At 50.1% G+C, this 17,811-nt stretch overlaps 2 protein-coding genes across 4 annotated transcripts in view; both read right to left on the bottom strand.

Moving 5' to 3' along the window:
* LOC146423359 (uncharacterized) overlaps window positions 1–17,811 on the bottom strand; it is a 97,173-nt gene that overhangs the window by 57,979 nt on the left and 21,383 nt on the right. The gene's annotated exons all lie outside the window — the stretch shown is intronic.
* LOC146423365 (uncharacterized) lies at window positions 4,077–12,786 on the bottom strand. 3 transcript variants are annotated; one of them, XM_085044847.1, is made up of 9 exons: window positions 12,302–12,786; window positions 11,255–11,602; window positions 10,242–10,319; window positions 10,017–10,100; window positions 8,967–9,154; window positions 7,369–7,489; window positions 5,695–6,297; window positions 5,181–5,298; window positions 4,077–4,780 (listed from the first exon to the last, which is right to left on the bottom strand). In XM_085044847.1, exons 1-7 carry the CDS (start codon window positions 12,753–12,755, stop codon window positions 6,227–6,229), a joined length of 1,344 nt encoding a protein of 447 aa, XP_084900973.1. In that variant the 5' UTR covers window positions 12,756–12,786; the 3' UTR covers window positions 4,077–4,780; window positions 5,181–5,298; window positions 5,695–6,226. The 3 variants fall into 3 exon arrangements, with proteins under 3 accessions (XP_084900973.1, XP_084900971.1, XP_084900974.1); XM_085044845.1 differs by having other exon boundaries at window positions 10,017–10,319; XM_085044848.1 differs by lacking the exons at window positions 10,017–10,100; window positions 10,242–10,319.

Here is a 17,811-nt window from a genome sequence, read left to right on the forward strand (position 1 = left end):
TGTCCTTGGGTGTTTGCAGTGGTCTGAGCCACCTGGTCACAGGCTGAGGGGGGTGGCATCAACTGGTCTAGTTGAAAGTGTCCCTGACCATGGCAGTGGGGTTTTTAAGAAGGTCTTGTAAGGAGACCTCTTTAGAAGGCCTTTAAGATCCTTTGCAACATTATCCCCTCTGTGAGTCTGTTAATTCCTGTAATAGAAGAGATACTGTTTTGTTAATCAAATCTTGCTAACGCCTCTTGAACAAAAAGGAAATTGCAAATCTTGCTAACACTGCTTAAAGCAAAGAGAAAGTTGTTTTCAGTGGGAAAAAGTTGCTGGCAGGAAGGGAATAGAGAGTAATCTGTAACCTTGCCACTCCGCAAGATATACTGTCTCAGCAGAAGAACAAAAGCAGCCTTCAGCGATAGAGAAGCGCAGAGTACACGTAACCCAGAAGATAAGGCCTATAAAAAGACTGTGAGATCGGGGGGTGGGGGGGGTGGAGGTGGGGGCGCTGCGCGCTGCTAGCAGAGCCCGGCCGCCCTTGCTATCACTTGCTAATAAATTATAAATTCTTAATTGGCTTGACTCTGTATCGGTTCTGTGAGTCTCAATCTATAACAATTCCAAGCCCATAATGACAAAGAGAACACAAGAAACCTGGGTAGCCCACTACATTATTGGAAGTTGTTTCCCCTAGAGACAGATTTGTGTTTGGAGACATTTTCACGGTCCTACAGTATTTATGTGTGACTTTCCCTGGTTCAGTGCCACAACAGATGCCAGAAGAGATGATTTGCAAGCACAGAATTGCTTAACCTGCTTGTGAACCTGAAGGGAGAAGTGGCTTTGTGTTATTGCAGTTCTACACCATACAGGTGATTTAGGGTAAAACAGAAATTACTAATGTAAAAGAGCTAGAAGCTGGATAATAGTAATAATAATATTTTTAAACTGATTCAGAGAGCCAGAGATTGGATAATGATTTACTAAGATATGCCAGCTGCGATCCATTTATTATTTTCTTGATAAATTTGTGCCTACCTGGTATCGGGGAGGATAAGAGAGGAGAGCCAAGTAATTGAGAGAAACCACCAAGTGTAACCGAGCATCCTGCCCTTGGACCCCAGGACTGGTACGAGTCGGTTCTCAGGCTTGGACTTGGACCAAGGACCAAGGGAGCATGCGCAAGGGAACAGGGTGAACAGTTCATCGTGATGAAGAGGAGGGAATCCGTCATAATTAATCATCGGGACCCTTCCCCACAATTAATTTGAAGACACTGCGCTTGCGCGAGCATATTTAAATGAACTTTGAACTCATTATAATATGAAGCGGGGATAGGTAATGAATATGTATTGGGGCTTTGTCTAACTTTATGCATATGTAATCTGTAACCTAATATAAACTTAGTGAAGTGCCGCTGAGGGTGTGCATGTCTTTGGAGGGGCTACCCCCATGCACCCCAGCTGGAATAAACACATACCTACTTCATAACTATCTGAGTTGTGGAGTCAATTCCGTGCTTCACAGGTTATATTTGTTTTGCAGTTTGAATATGCAATGTTCATGCACAATTCTTATATAAGCATAAATAGCAGCTTTAAATCCTAATTCCTTCTTCACACAAGGATGTGTAACCCATCAGAAATATTTAACAAGGAGCCATATTAGCTTTGATCTTGATGGTATGGTTTGTTTAAAGTGTGTGATGAGTAATGGGAGCTCAAACAAATACCACTCTTTCTAATTCGGGTTTGTTCTTTATCAGCCCTGCTGCATAGAAATCTCTTATTTGCAGCAGAGACAAAATGAAATTCCTTAACACAGATGAGAATTATGCAATTCAGGCTGACTAAAGGGGAAGTTCTCTGTTATTGTGAAAAGACAAACTAAATGATCTGTTTGATGTACATCCTGGAGAAGGCTTTGAAGTGAAGAGTGAAAAAGAAAAAATATTTTCCTTACGAAGTATCTTGAAAGAGTTTTTTTGGTTTATCAGAAGCAGCTGCACTGATCATGACCTCCACAATTATAAATGCACATCAACCACTTACTTGACTTAATCTGGCCACAATTCGGAGCTGCAATTTCAAAATCTCATCAAATATGTTGTTACGCTATAATAACGAATGAGAGCAGAAATAGCAACATTTATCATCAGGGTTTTGGGTTGGAAAGGCCACTTAATTAATGCTCCCTCAGCTGCCAGCCTAAAGTCTGCTGTGCAAACCTTAGGTGTACATTGGGACTTTATGTATTTCTTTAGCATCAACTCAGATGCAAACCTGGTGTAAAACCCTCCACACATCACACTGATTTCCAGTGATAAAACTTCTCTGTTCCAGCACAAAACTGACTTTTCCTGCTCCAGCAGGGAACAGCCCCCATCCCCCTGTACCGCCCCGTCCCTCTTCTCCTCAGGAGACACCAGCCCGAGCTGTCGGCGGTGTCCTGCCTCAGGTCTGGGCACAGCTTTTCTTTCAACAAAGGATCTCCTGGACCCTGTGCAGACTTGGCTGTGCAGCAGGATGGAGACCATCTACGGGGAGCGGTGGTGGCTTGTAGAGATCTCACAGAGCTGCATCCTGCACACTCTCTGTATGTATGGGCCAGACCAGGAGATCATGACCCAGAGCTTGCAGGACATCTTTGAGGAACACACAGTGCCACTGGTCCAGGGCACCATCGACATCATTGTGAGGCAGTGCAGAGAGGAGGCCCAGAGGCTTCTGCGCTCCTACGGTGTTGTGGATGAGGATGATAGCCCAGCAGGCAGCAGCAGCTCCAGCAGCTCCAGCAGCTCCTTGCTTTGGATGGGGACTCCAGCCAGCAGCCCTGCAGTCTCAATGAAGGAAGAAGCAGCTGCCACAACATAGGCTGCCCTCCCCAGGGGTCACAGGTACCCCCAAATTGTGGCTGTGTCTGCAGGGTTGGACCAGTCCCAGGAGGAGCCACAACAGGAGTGGGGATGGTGGTAGGTCCCTCCGCACAGAGCAGCAGGCCCACAGCCTCTCTATCAGTATTCATGTTGTCTATAATTTGTTTGTTGATTTGTTGGGTTTTTTTGTTGTTGATCAGACGGTTTATATATTTATGTCTCAAAGAGCAGAAAAGGTTCAAATTAAAGGATTGCTGCACATTGTAGATAAATGCTAAAAAAGATTTGGAATAATCTCTGTTATATTGCACTAAGTTTTAGGCAACTCAAATATCTGTGCCAACATGAAAAGAACAGGTATGTGACTTCGTTTGAAAGTGCTTTCTGTAATTATGGTATTGGCTCAAAATTTAGTGCCAACTGTTACATCAGTATGCTTATAATGAAAAGTCTAAATCAAATAAATCACCATCAAACCCTTTACATTCATTAATTTCAATTTTGCAAAACCTTCCTACCTGTGGTGGTATTGCAGCCTCCTGAGTTCCTGAAGCCATCACTCACCTCAGGCTCAGTTTGGGCAGGAAGGGGATGGTTCTGTTTGTGACATGTGGGGACAGGAGGAGGGAAGGCTTTGCAAACGCTGTCACCAGGGCAGGGCTGTTTTCATTCATGATGACAAGTGGTAGTACTTAAGCTTTTTATTTACTGTGAATGAGGTTCTGAAGGGCAAAACTTCTCGGGAATAAGGACAAGTTGCACTTCCAAAGGAGGGTGAGGAAAGGGGAACAAAGTGTCATTCATCTTTCATGGAAAGTGTTTCACTTTTAACAATTTTTTTTTTCTGACCATGTACCTAGACAGCACTGATTTAGAGCATTTGATCAGACGCCCGGAGTGTCCTCACATCTGTTTGGTCACATCTTCTCTCTCTGTTTCATTGTGAATGATTTCTCCTCCCCGGGTGGCTCCTGCTTGCAGCTCTCCGCTCAGTGGAGTCCCGTTTGCTCAGCAGGCCTTTGCAGCGAGTTATTCCCCAGCGTGTGGCTCTGCTGCCATCCCAAATCTGCAGTTTCACTGCCCAGCCTGACTGAGACTGGGGAAGCTGCTGGGCATGGCTGGAGAATTTCCCAGAGTCCCCTTCACTCACTGCCAAAATCCTCCTGCATCATCGTGTTTACATCTGCTCATTGCTTTGAAAAACACAACTTCATGCTTATTTCAGTTCAAAAATTAAATTTATTGAAGATTGTTACACTTGCACTTCAGACACACATATACACAAAAATCATTATAAGGTAGAAATTAGATTTATTACAGATTTATACGACCACACTATCAATTAATATACAAATACCTGTTTAAATTTAACAAAAATAATTTATTACAAATAGTTAAAACCATAATCTAATTACAAAAACAAAACACCAATATACCTATCTACATAATGCTACACCTACAACTAAATAAATATAGTCATAAAACCATATTACACTTGACATATAAAATTTAGCTGCATACATTGAAACCAAAACAATATAGAGACAAAAATGGAATTATATATAAAATACAATGTCTAACACATAAAAATATACAATATACAAATATACATAGACAGTAATATACTGCTCCAAATATCCCTATGCGTCAAACTACATAAATAGAAATATTTTTCTATGCAGTTCTATACAGAATGAAAATACATTACAGACATAAATATAAAAATAGACATACATAGATAGGAATGACACCTATACAAATACCAATCTACCAATCTTAATATACATGTACATGATGACTATAGAAATCTGTAAGTCTATGCAGAAACATTCCAGCTGCTCAGTGTTGAAGGTCCCTCTCCCTTGGTCTCTTCCTCCGGTGCAGCGCAGCCCTCCTGGACAGGGACAGCAGATGGAACATCTGGGAAGCAAAGGGAACACTGTGTCAATATCGGGACATTTCCCTGGGCAGCACCAGCACTTGTGTGAGGGAAGAGCAAATCTCAGAGCCTCCCCAGCAGGGTTAGAAAGAAAAAGCTGCAGGCCGAGCAGGCCAGGCTGCTGTGAGCGCAGCCCCGGCGGGACTGTCCCGCAGCCCCCGGCAGCCCGGGGGGCACAGCACGGCACGGCACGGCACGGCACGGCACGGCACGGCACGGCACGGCACGGCACGGCACGGCACAGCACAGCTGCCTTGCTCAAGGACAGCCCCTGGGCCTGCCGGAGCAGCTGCGCTGAGCAGCATCAGCACGGGCAGTGCCCACGGCCAAAGCCCGCGCCACCCTCAGCCCCAGCCTGCCTCACCGGCCCTGTGGCCTCACCCAGGCTCTCGGGGGGCAGCAGCAGCAGCTCCCTGTTCACTGCTCTTGCTGGTGCCCTACAGCTTCTCCCTGATGGCTCTCCTCACTGTCTGGATGTTCTCAGGGACTTTCAGGGAAGCTGTGGAAGAAGTGGAGGCTCTGGAATTGGTTCCAAAGCCTGGAAGAGCCGCAGTCCTGGACCCCTCTGTGCTCCCTGCTGGCTCCCTCCATCCCCTCAGCCCTGCCATCCCCTCAGCAAACCCACAGCCCCCCCAGTTCCTTCAGACTCCCACAGTCCATTCTGACACATCGAGTCCCCTTAGACCTGCCACCCCCCTCAGCCTGTGCCACTTCCCTGTCCCCTCAGCCCCCACCATCCCCTGCAGCTCACCCTGAACCCACAGCTCCACCATTCCCCTTTCCTCCCACACACCCCTCAGCCCCACAGTCCCCTCAGCCCCACCAGCACCTCGAGCTCACTGTCCCTTCAGTGTCACCTCTCCTCAGCCCCCTCAGCCCCTCTTCAGCAGCTCACCGTCCTTCAGCAGCTCCTCAGGGGACACCAGCTGCTCTCACCGCTCTAGGGACACCTGGGGCTGGAACTGCTGCTCTGCCCGGGCCGGCCGCCAGCTCGGACCAGCACGGGAAGAGGGGACACAGGGGACACAGGGGAAAAGCAAGAGATCAAAAAGGAAGCAGAGTAGAGAAAGAGGTTAAAATGCAACCTAGGACAACACAAATATCAATCCATGTACATAAATATACATCTATCTTCTCTAACTATGCACATTTCTAAATAGAACTATATCTATATATATAAATGTTACTCTACCAACATATAAATGTATCTATAAAACTCTATAAATGTAACTCCATAGATATAAATAAATTCACATCTACAATTCTATCTATGTAAATGGATATAAATCAAACTATACAGATCTGTAACTATATGCACATATTACACAATTCCATAAATATAGAAATAGAACTCTATAGATAAAAAAAATGTAATGGTAAACATCTATAAACATAATCTATACAGAGCGATCCCACCTGTCTGATCGTCACAGGCTCTCCCTTGGTCTCTTTGTCCCACGCAGGGCAGCCCTTCTGGCGAGGTAGATCAGATGGATATCTGGGAAGCAAAGGGAACGCTGAGTAAATAGGTGGCCTTCATGAATGTTTCCCTTTGGAAGGAATTGTATTTCTGTCAAAGATTGTACAAGATTGCCTGAAAGGCGGAGTCTCACGTGGGAATTTAAAGCCTGCTCTTTAAAAAAGAGGGATCCTTCCAAGTTTTCAATATTTTGGAAGGTTTGGAGTATCCCAATAAAGTTGCAGCACCCGCAGTGAAAATGGCACCCAGGAGAGCTTGAAACACACACAGTCCCAGCTCACACAAAGAACCCAGCCTTGTTCTTTCTCGGTCTTCACTGCAATGGCTGAAGCTGAAGGGTGATGTGAGCTGAGTTACGAACTAGCACCGGTCCCTGGCATCTAAAAAGTGCCCTCTGCAGTGAGCAATAGCTCCTCCAACTCGACCAGCAGCTCTGCGACAAACAGCTGGCAGAGAAAGAGCTCTGCAGGCTGCACCAGCTTTGCTCAAGAACGCAGATGCAAAGTGCTCTCTCTCTCTCTCTCGTAGTAGTTCTCACTAATCTGAGGAAATTTAAATTTTCCCTTTAGCTACTGCATTTGTGTTCTGTGATTTGTTTGACCTCAGAGGTTCTACCGCTTGTATTTTTAATGCGTCTCACTACAGCCATCAGCAGACTGCTACTACACTGATTTAATGCTTTGAGACACAAAGATCAGCCTTCTACTCTGACTTTTTGCTGGTGTTTTCTGCAGTTGCCTCAAGAGTCACTCAGCAGTGCTTCCAGAGCACTGCCACCCTGCAGCAAACCTATCCACGCACTTCAGCTGAAAACTGGGACACCCAGCTTGGTGACACAAGTGCCAGAAGGTCAGCTCTATTCACTGCTCTCTTGCCACACCACAGGACTTAGGGTCAGTGCCACCAGAGAACCGTGGAGGGCAGGGCTCCACCGGGGAGGCTGTGCCAGTGCCCTGTTTGAACTCAAAGCACCAGGAAGCACCAAGCCTGCAGACAAGAACTCAACTCTTCTGATCTCCCTTCCTGCCAGAGGCAGGCTGACAGCAGCCATCTCAGACCTCTCTCAACCAATGTGTGCTCTCTCCTTACCAAGCTCCTCAGGCTCCAGGGAACTGTTCCAGCGGCTCACGGTGCCAGGCAAAGCTCTCTCTGCTGCAGCCTTGTTCTCAGGCTCCCCTCCTGAAGACTCTGGGGCGACACCAGTGTTCCCCTTAAAAGAAAACCAGAAAGAATGAAAACCCAAAGATCACTCACTATTTTCTGCAGGGACACAGTAGTTCAGAGCCTGCAATAAATATTTCTTTCTCTTGAGGACTGGCATGCGTGAGTTTACAGAAGACAAAAGGTCATCACACTTGGCAATACAATATGGACAATTCCAAAAAATCTCATTCCCCGCCTTGAATCTGCCTCTCCTCAGTAATAAATCTTGGGCAGGCAATGGATCTGCATATTAAATCAAATAGAGAAATTCTCTGGCAATGCTGTGTAATAATATGAAAAAATGCCCGTGCCAATACAGACACTGAACACTTCACACAAGTCTGGGAAGAGGCAAGAGTTAAGAGAAAGTGGATTCCTAAGTCAAAGAGGGAATCTGTCAAACACAAGGCCTAATGGTCCCTGATTGAACTGCACTTCAACACCGAAGAATGCCCTGGGCTTCAAGGAGTCCTTAACCATTTCATGTGCAGCACCAACATTTTCCTTCCCTCCAATTCACAACTCATGGGGCCTCAGAACTAACACATCTGCTCCCTAAAGGCTCCAGGGCTCACTCACTTTCATCTCTTGCTTCCATCAGGGAAGTTTGGCCCCCAAAGGCAGTGGAGAAGATTGACTTCTCAAATCCAGTCCAGAAGCTGCCAATGCTGTCAAGGTTGAACATGGGGCCGACACTGAACACATGACGTGGGCACTACGGAAGGAGTCCTGCCAGCTCCTGGCACAGGGATGTGCTCCTCCCTCCACAGCCCTGAGCACAACAGCCTCATCCAGGCTGCAGCTTTGCCAGGACTGGATGGGAACACACACATCTCTTCCCACAGAGATGTCTAAGACGAACATGACAAAGCTCTGGAACTTGGGAGAGCAAGACTGGCCAGTTTGCCCAGCTGAAGATTTCCCAGATACAAACTTGACTGGAGGCTACTGAGAGCACAAGAAAGCCTCAGCCGCTGCACATCCCCTCCCACGGCTCTGGCAGTGCCTACACACACAGCAGGGCTCACACAGCAGCAGCAGCTGCAGCCCAGCCCTTGCTCTGCCTTGGCCTTCCAACCAAAAGGAGGCAGAGCCCACAGCTGGTGCTCTAACAGAGGCTCCTCTCCCATGCCCCTCCCTGCTCAGCAGACTTTGCCTTCAGTGGCAATTCTCCAAACACTCTTCTCCTATTTCACATCAAGCAAAGCTTGTGAGAACCTACCAAGCATCACCACAAATGCCCCTGCACTAGGGATTCTTCCCAGGAAAAGGAGAAAGGAGCACCCAAACTTGGCCAACACCTCTCGTCCTCAGTAAGGATGAGCCCCCTTTTCCTTCCCTCTTCCTTTGCAAATCTTACTTTACCAAACAAATCCTTCCCTGTCCACTCACAGCTCAGTTCCAGAAGCCTTTCCTTCTCAGCCGTGCTACAACTTTCCAAAGCTCTCCGTCCAGCCCTTTTCATCCCTTTCCAATGCAGTTACCTGAGCAAAGGGAGACCTTTCAGGCGACGAGCGGGAAAGCATCTCCTGCAGCGTCTCAAGCACCAGGTCCAGAGTCAGCGGTGCCAATTCCTCTTCCCCAGGCTCATTCCAGGGCCAGCTGGAGGCCGTCCATGCTGCACAACCAGCACTGCCAGTCGCAGCATCGGGAACTGAACTGCCCACTGTGGCTGCAAGAATCCAAACACTTGGGTCAGGCTCCACAACAGAGCTTGGCACACGGAGCTCTACCACTGCCTTGGATCAAACACCACAGGAAGCACACAGCAAAATCAATGCCAGAAATGTATTCCAACTTCCCAGGGGATTGGAAGACTGATTTCTTCCTCTTAAAAAGTATTTGTTCTCATCGATGGGTATGTCTGGTAAAGTATGGACTGGAAAACTCATCTACCTACACACACTAATACTTTGTAATCTCAGCCTTTCCATCTCCCCATCAGCTTGTGGATTGGGCTGCTTTGGAGTTTTGCATCACAACCGAACACGGAAAAAGGATCCCCCTTGCAAGGGCCCAGATCTGCAGACACGCAGACTAAAATTAAACTGGGACTGTATTGTAGAAAAGCAACCTTTTGGGTGAGACCGTATTCTGCAGCTGCAACTGTTCTGGGGACACACAGGGCTCACTGAAATGTAATCAACTTCTTTGCAGGAGAGAACACCTTGAAACTCTGCAATATCCTATCAGCGTCCTAGTTTGGCTTCATTCAAGGAAAGAACGAAGCTCACCAGACACTGAGCAGTTGTGGGCAAAGGTTTTTCGCCTCAGTCTTTTACCCCTACAGAGAGGCTGCCTGGAAAACCCCCAGAACATCCTCCAAATCTGCAGGAAAGACAGGAAAACCAGACAGAGATTGCTTTTGTTCTCAAGGTCCCCCTTCCCGGTCGACTTGACAATTTCTGTCTGATTCTCACTTGACATCTGCCCGTCAAGTGAGACAGAGCATGACAGAGCACAGCAGAAAAATACTTCAAATGGTCTCTTGGCGGGAGCTGTTGGTAAAGCAAGGGTAGAAGTTCTTTCCCTACCTGATGGGCTGAAGGCTGGCAGGTGCTGCTCTGAAGATGTGCAGCTGCTGCTCTCTGGATGGACCCTGGAAGTGCTCGGATGGTCTGTGGGAATTGGTGGAATGATGAGCCCATGCTGGCTTTGAAATTTGCATGTTACAGGTTCCTCCAATGAATCCCCAAGAACTCCAGAGGTGGCAAACACTTTCTTGGGAGGCTCTGGGGAAACCTCAGAGACTTGAGCACCTGCACTTGCGCTGGAAGGATCTGGAGGCTGCTCTGAATCCTCAGGTGAGGCAGCACTGAGGTCCTGGCAGAAGGGAGCTGTGTAGCAATGAGGGAAGAAGAAAGGAAGAAACAGAAGATTGGGTCACTAGTGCTCCTCCTCTACATTTCCCTTGGCAGCAACTGTACTTTTCTCAGCAAAGAGCAAAGCTAGGATCCTGAAAGATCTTAGGGTGAGGAAGAAAAAAATCTCCACATGTTCTGGGGCTTTGCAACAGCCAGTTCCCTGTCTATTTTGGTCTCACCTATTCATTTAACCATCTGGGAAAACTGTCCCCTGGCAGTACCTTGGCAGGGACAGTCAAGAAACCCTACAACCAGGTCTTTTCCCCTCTGCTCCAAAGGGACACAAAAACTTCATCATCACAACCTATCTTACATGCCCATTAGCTTTTAGAGTTGGCTGCTTGAGTTTCTCATCCCAACAGATGAGATTCACATCTCATCCACAGAGTGGATTCACCTTGGACGAGACCAGATCTTCAGGCAAACACTGAAATTCAACTGTGATTTTTATGCTAAAATGCAACCTTGTGGCTCAGGCCATATTCTGCATCTGCAATTGTTCTGCCAACACACAGAGCTCATTGAAATGGCACGGCCTGATGGGCACAACACACAGTCTTAAAAATCTGCGATGTTCTATCACCATCCCAGTTTGGCTTCATTCAAAGACAGAGGGCAGCTCACCTAACACCGACCACTTGTCAGCCAAGATTTTTTGCCTTACACTTGCACCTCAGCAGAAAGGCTGTCTGGAAGATGCCCAGGAGATGCAACAAATCAGGAGAAAGGAGAGGAAAAGCAGACCGAGAATTCTATTGCATTCAAAGTTCCTTTTCCTAGTCAACTTGACACTTTTCTACCTGATTCTCACTTGACACCTACCCATGACAGAGCACTGCCAAAAAAACCTTCAAACGGTCTCTTGCCAGGAGCTGTTGGAAAAGCAAAGGTAGAAGTTCTTTCCTCACCTGATGGGCTGTAGGCTGGCAAGTGCTGCTCTGAGGATGGGCAGCTTCTGCTCTCTGGAAGGGCCCTGGAAGCACTTGGATGGTCTATGCGAACCAGGCGAACCATGAGCTCAGGGTGGCGTTTTAGGTCCATGCGGACCAGTGGAATGGTGAGACGCTTCAGCTGGAATTTGCGTCTGATTGCTTCCTCTGATGAATCCCCCTGAACTCCAGAGGTGGGAATCGATTTCTTGGCAGGCGCTGGGGAAGCCTCAGACTCTTCAGCACCTGCACGTCGTCGCCTGGAAGGGCCTGGAGGCAGCTCTGAATCCTCAGGTGAGGCAGCACTGACATCCTGGCATGAGGGAGCTGAGGAGCAGGGAGGGAAGAAGAAAGGAAGCCAAGGGAAGACTGGGTCACTATTGCTCCTCGCCTACGTTTCCCTTGGCAGCAACTGGGCTTTTATCAGCAAAGCAAAAAGCTCAGATCCTCCCAAGCAGGGTGAGAAGAAAAAATCCCCACATGTTCTGTGGCTTTGCAACAACCAATTCCCTGTCTGTTTAGCTCTCGCCTATTCCTTTAACCACCTCCGTCAACTGTCCTGCTGCAGTTCCTTGGCAGGAGGCAACTGCCAGAATCCCAACTGCCAGGTCTTTCCCCCTCTGCTCCAAAGGGACAGGGGGCTCCCTCCAGTGGGCCTGGCCACCACCGAGCCCTCGGCACTCACACGCACTCTCGAAGAGCTCCCCAAGCGTGCCCGAGCCCGGGCAAGGAGCAGCGGCAGCCACGGCGCGGGGCTGGGCCAGCTGCAGGCCGAGCGGGCCAGGCTGCTGTGAGCGCAGCCCCGGCAGGACTGTCCCGCAGCCCCCGGCAGCCCGGGGGGCACAGCACAGCACGGCACGGCACGGCACGGCACGGCACGGCACGGCACGGCACGGCACGGCACGGCACAGCTGCCTTGCCCAAGGACAGCCCCTGGGCCAGCCAGAGCAGCTGCGGTGAGCAGCCCCAGCACGGGCAGTGCCCACGGCCAAAGCCCGCGCCACCCTCGCTGCCACCCCGGCTTACCGGCCCCGTGGAGCTGCTGCAAGCGGCTGCGCTGGCGGCTGCGCACCTCCTTGCTGCACCTCCTTGGCGCACCTCCTCGGCTGGCCTTGCTCCGGCGCTCGATGCGGAGCAGGAGGTCGGGGCGGTCGCGGCGAAAGATTGGATTTCTGAAGTGGAGCCAGCTGCCGGCATCGCCTGCCACCTTGTGGAAGCCGTACAGCTTGAGCTGGCGCAGGAAGCTGGAGAACTGCGTGGCTTTGAAGGTGGCCGGGGCCGGGGCCGCCCCCTCGCCGCCCAGCCCGCGGGCGCCGGCCGGGCTGAGCAGCTCCCGCTCGAAGAGCGAGCGCTCGACGAGCAGCCCCCGGGCCAGGCTGTCCCAGCGCACGGAGCGGACGCGGGGGCTGTTCACCAGGTGCCACAGCTTGGCGGGGAAGGTGCGGGCGCGGAGCCCGGGGGGCAGAGGGGGCTCTTCCATGGCTCTTCTACGGCCGCTCACCGACTGTGGCCGCAACGCCTCAGCGCAACGGCAGCGGCGCGGGCCGGACTTGGCGTGGGCGAGCGACACGAGCCACAGAGGGGCACAGCGCGGGCACAGCGCGGGCACAGCGCGGCCGTGGCGCTCCCGGGGCGCTGGCCGGGCACGGCGGGGCGGGCCAAGGTGCAAACCCTTCCTTTCTGTGGGGGAACTCTTCCTTCTTGCTTCGCTTTGCAGCACAACCCCAAAGCATCAAGGCAAGTGCGAAGAGATGGCTCCAAATTGAATCATCCCTTGGGAAACTCTTGCTGTTTGTCTAGTGAAAGCAAAATCACTCTGCGTTTTGCATAGCAGAGGTGAGGAAGAGGATGTTAGACTGGGTAGCTTCGCTGTTTTGGTTTGGGCTGCCAACAGAGTTCTCTAGTTGGAAGCAGACAGGTCAAATGGGACACAGGGAGGTGATGAAGACTTTCTTTTGGCCTCTTGTCCAGCCAGCTGGCCGGTTCTTTCTTGCCGTCTCTGCCTGCCTCTGGCAGCTTTGGCACATTTCTCATTCTTTAGTGTCAGCAACAGCAACAACAGGAAGGGGCAGCGATTTTGTCAGCATTGTCATCACAGCTAAGATCCTGCCCTGTGGATGGATGTTGCTTTCCCCAAGGAATTAATGGACTACAGTTGGAGTGAACTCACGCTGGAGTGTCCTCAAGAGGTGTTGCCTTTTTCTTTCCTCAGGAATTATTTATTCTCTTCGTTTTTTTCCCCCATCTGGAGGGACTTACAGTGCAAAATCCCTCCTGCAGCCCAGTCTTCAATGCAGAGTGAGAAAGGAAATCTTGCAGTGGGGAGAGACTCCCTAGTGCTGGTGTGGAGAGGTGAAGGGGGAAGGTTAGTCCTTTCGTCTTGAAGTCTTGTTTGGGAGCTGCTTGTGCTCTGGATGGACACAAATGTTGTGCATCCATCATGTATCCATCATGTGTATTGTGGGCACATTGGGCACATTTGTGAGCTTTCTGACACACCCCAGAGACTCAGAGGTTGTCGTGTTGGGGCAGAAATTCCCATCTGGGAGCTTTTTCAAATGCTTCCATTTTATTTTTTTTCCCCCTCCAGAAATATCACCATAATCTTTTGTTTCCAGAGAATCTTTTCCTTCTCTTTGGGGAACTTCACTCAGGTGCCCTCCAAAATCAGGCCATTTCCTGAGATTCCTTTCCAAAAAGAGGAGTAGCCCTTGGCCTCCACTCTCCAGCTGGGAGAGAAGGAAGCCCAGAGCTTGCTGCTGTGGGAGAGGAGCTTCCCCTTCCTCCCTGCTTTCCTTTTGAGATAGGTTTGTGTGTGTTCATTTGAGAAAGTTTGATTTGAACCCAAGTTTCATTTGAGCCCAAGCAGTTCTTTCTCCCTTTGGAACTAACTTCTGTTAGTTGGTGGCTTGGCTGATGTGGGCCGAGAGTGCTGTGTGCAACCACAACATGACTCTGCCCTTTCTAAGATTTCCTGGACTCTGCTCAGGGGCCTTCTCGTCATCCTCCCTGGGAGAGGCCATCACATCCAGGCATTTCAGCCTGGGCCCTCTACAAGGTTTTCTCCCTTCTGGTTTCCAAGTCAGACTTCCTCCTCTCTGCAGCCCCGCTGGATCAAGGCTGATGTGCACAAGGACACTTTGCACCTGTGCTTAGGGCTGAGGGACTGTTCTGCCTTGCTTGCTCAGGAAAACAGGTCCCCTTGGTGCTGTCTAGGGGGGCTGCAAACCCAGGAAGGAATTCTCTCTGCCATTTCTTTTGCCGAGAGTTCTTTCATCAGCACAAGGACAAGGCCAGGCCTCTGTCCTGGGAGCACTCCTGAGGTGACAAGGACACACTCCAAAGGACAGCATGTGGGCCCCTGAGCAAAGGGAATCCTCAAATATGCAAATGGTGCCCCACGGGTGCAGCTCCACTTTTCTCCTCCTGCCTCCCATGGCTTTGCTGAGTTGTCTTCCCCTCCTGAATCCTGAAGAATGGCAAGGACACTGTGCCAGCAAGGTGCAGTCTGACACTTCATTGCTGACCAAACAAAAGCCCCTTGGGATCGTTCAGGCTACAGAGCTGTGGGAATAAATGAAAAAGTGTCTGAAGCAGTATAGGGTCTTATGGGCCTCACTGAGTTGTTGTGGGACAGCTCGTGGGAATTGAGCAAGTGAGCGACAGCGGTAAGTCTGGCTGGGAGAGCAGGTTGGGTTTTTAAATAGTTTGGGATGGTGCAGTTGAATGTCCCAATGCAAGGGTGCTGCTGCTGATCCCAAACTGGGAAGGGCTGTTGAGTCTCTGGAGGGACAAAAGGTCATGCAGAGAGATCCAGAGAAACTGGAGCATTGGATTTCCTGTGGGAAGAAGTGCTGCTGCCATGGCCCTCGGCCTCAGGCTGTGCCCCACAGGACATGGGTGCCACGGTGGGCCATGAGGGGAAGGGCAAAGGCACCAGGAGGCTGAGGAAGCACCACCCAGAGACTGTGTGAGGGAAAAACAACCAATAATTTATTCCTTTCCTAAATAAAGGCTTGAAGGAACATTGCTAGTTCTACCGGCGGGGGCGCCTCTTGCAGGGGCACGGAGATTCCTGAGGCTCAGGGGCTCTTCTCTTTGGGGGACGCCGGGCCAAGCGGCCCCCACCTCGGGTGGGACCAGAGGGTCTGGGGCTGGTGCTCTGGGCAGAGGGACCTGCCTCCTCCTCGGGCTGGTGCTGCTCTGGGCACATGGGCACAGCTGGGGGTGGCTGTGACCCCTGGTGGGGGTGGCCCCTGTAGTGGCAGCTTCCTCTTCTGCCTCCAAGGAGACTTCGGGAGTGTTGGCTAGAGTCCCTGTCCAAGAGCTGGAGGAGCTGGAGGAGCTGGAGCTGGGGCTGTTGGGGCTGGAGCTGCTGGAGCTGCTGCTGGCTGCTGGGCTATCATCCTCATCCACTACACCGTGGGAGTGCAGAAGCCTCTGGGCCTCCTCTCTGCACTGCCTCACATGATGTCGATGGTGCCCTGGACCAGTGGCACTGTGTGTTCCTCAAAGATGTCCTGCAAGGTCTGGGTCATGATCTCCTGGTCTGGCCCATACATACAGAGAGTGTGCAGGATGCAGCTCTGTGAGATCTCTGCAAGCCACCACTGCTCCCCGTAGATGGTCTCCATCCTGCTGCACAGCCAAGTCTGCACAGGGTCCAGGAGATCTTTTGTTGACAAAAAAGTTGTGCCCAGACCTGAGGCAGGACACCGCCAACAGCTCAGGCTGGTGTCTCCAGAGGAGAAGAGGGATGGGGTGGCACAGGGGGATGGGGGCTGTTCCTCTCCTGGCTGTCTGGAGCTCTACCTGCCTGGCTGGTGGCCGCTGGCAGCTTCTCAGGGGCTGTGATGATTATCTCCAGATAGTCATCTGCATCATCATAAAACCTGACAGTCTCTATTGCTCCTCTGCACAGCGGGCACACGGGATTTATGTGTGTCCACCACTGGCTGCAGCCCCAGCAGAAACGGTAGGCACAAGTCAGAGCAGAAACCACATCATCAAAAGTGTCCTGGCAGATGGCACAGTTGCCACCTGTCTCTGTGGGCATATTTGGCCTCTGCAGCACGTTGGGGAGGGCTGAGGATCAGGAGCAGCCCTCCTTCGCTGGGGTCACACCCTGCAGGAGAGGGGAGGAAGGAGAAGGACACCCTCCCACCTCCCTACAGCCCTGTCACCTGCCCCATGTCCAACGCAGGGGACGATTCCCGTCAGTGCTGCAAGCACACGCAGTGCCCAGCTGCCCCAGCCAGGCAGGGCTGAGCAAACACTGCTGGTTGCTCTGGGTCTGGCACTGGCACATGCCAGGAACAGGCACCACTCAGCACCACAGAAACCTGGCTCAATCCTCCACACCTCGCAGTCGGTAGGAGCTCAGAACGGAGCCAGCCTGGCCCTGGCTCTGCCCACACCCATATAAGCAGTGAGGGCTGAGATGTCACAATCCAGCACTCGGTGATGTCACAGTCTGCTTCTCGCTGACATCGCCCTTAATCAGCAGGTGATGTCACAATGTCCCTGCCTGTGCACATTGTCAGGAGAATGAAGAAAATATTTTTCTTCTTGTTTTCAGCTTCAGCATTGTGATGTTGCTCTCCCTTGTACACCTGTGTCACGTGTACATGTACACCTGCTCCTGACCACAGCCAAGGTTTTCTCTGAGAAGCAGTGTGGTGTACTTATATTTGTGTGTATGCATACATTTCTACAGCAATATAGTTACATTGATGTAGTCAGAGGTATCTGGATATTTAGAATAGTAGATTGCTATCTGTAGATTTGTACATAGCAGTATTTTATATATATTTGTATGTGTTATGTATTGTATCCTACATATAATTACACTTATGCCTGTATTTTTATTTTGTTATTAAGTGTATACAGCTATATGTAAATATATAGAGAGTTACATAATTTTATGATTGCATTTATATAGTTCTAGGTGTAGGGTTATTTAGACAGGTATATCTGGTTTTTGTAGTTGTAATCAGACTCCATCGATGTAACTATCTGGACTAAATTAGTTTTGTAAAAATGATATTTGTATATCAATTAGCAGTGTGTTTGTAGAAATTTGTAATAAATCTAATTTTGTAACTCAAGACTTACTTATTTTTGTGTTTTTGTGTATCAGAAGTGCAAGTGTAACAATCTTCAATAAATTTAATTTTTGAACTGAAATAAGCATGAAGTTGTGTTTTTCAAAGCAATGAGCAGATGTAAACACGATGATGCAGGAGGATTTTGGCAGTGAGTGAAGGGGACTGGAGGAAATTCTCCAGCCGTGCCCAGCAGCTTCCCCAGTCTCAGTCAGGCTGGGCAGTGAAACTGCAGATTTGGGATGGCAGCAGAGCCACACGCTGGGGAATAACTCGCTGCAAAGGCCTGCTGAGCAAACTCCACTGAGTGGAGAGCTGCAAGCAGGAGCCACCTGGGGAGGAGAAATTCACAGCCCATCCCACCGGGAGTTTTTTGGGAAGCGCTCCAGGTGTCCCTCTGAGCATCATCCTGGAGACCAAAAGCAAGCAGGG

Source organism: Lichenostomus cassidix, unplaced genomic scaffold, assembly GCF_008360975.1.
Source record: "Lichenostomus cassidix isolate B80296 unplaced genomic scaffold, HeHo_3.0 HiC_scaffold_864, whole genome shotgun sequence".
NCBI lineage: Eukaryota > Metazoa > Chordata > Aves > Passeriformes > Meliphagidae > Lichenostomus > Lichenostomus cassidix.

Bases quoted from the DNA above. Each gene is read 5' to 3' on its own strand.
- LOC146423365 (XM_085044845.1), bottom strand. From the start codon at position 12,755: ATGGAAGAGCCCCCTCTGCCCCCCGGGCTCCGCGCCCGCACCTTCCCC. The intron at 9,155-10,016 runs GTAGGGAAAGAA...GGATTCTTGCAG, and splicing joins GCCAGCCTTCAGCCCATCAG to CCACAGTGGGCAGTTCAGTT. The intron at 7,490-8,966 runs GTAACTGCATTG...TTTTCTTTTAAG, and splicing joins AAAGGTCTCCCTTTGCTCAG to GGGAACACTGGTGTCGCCCC.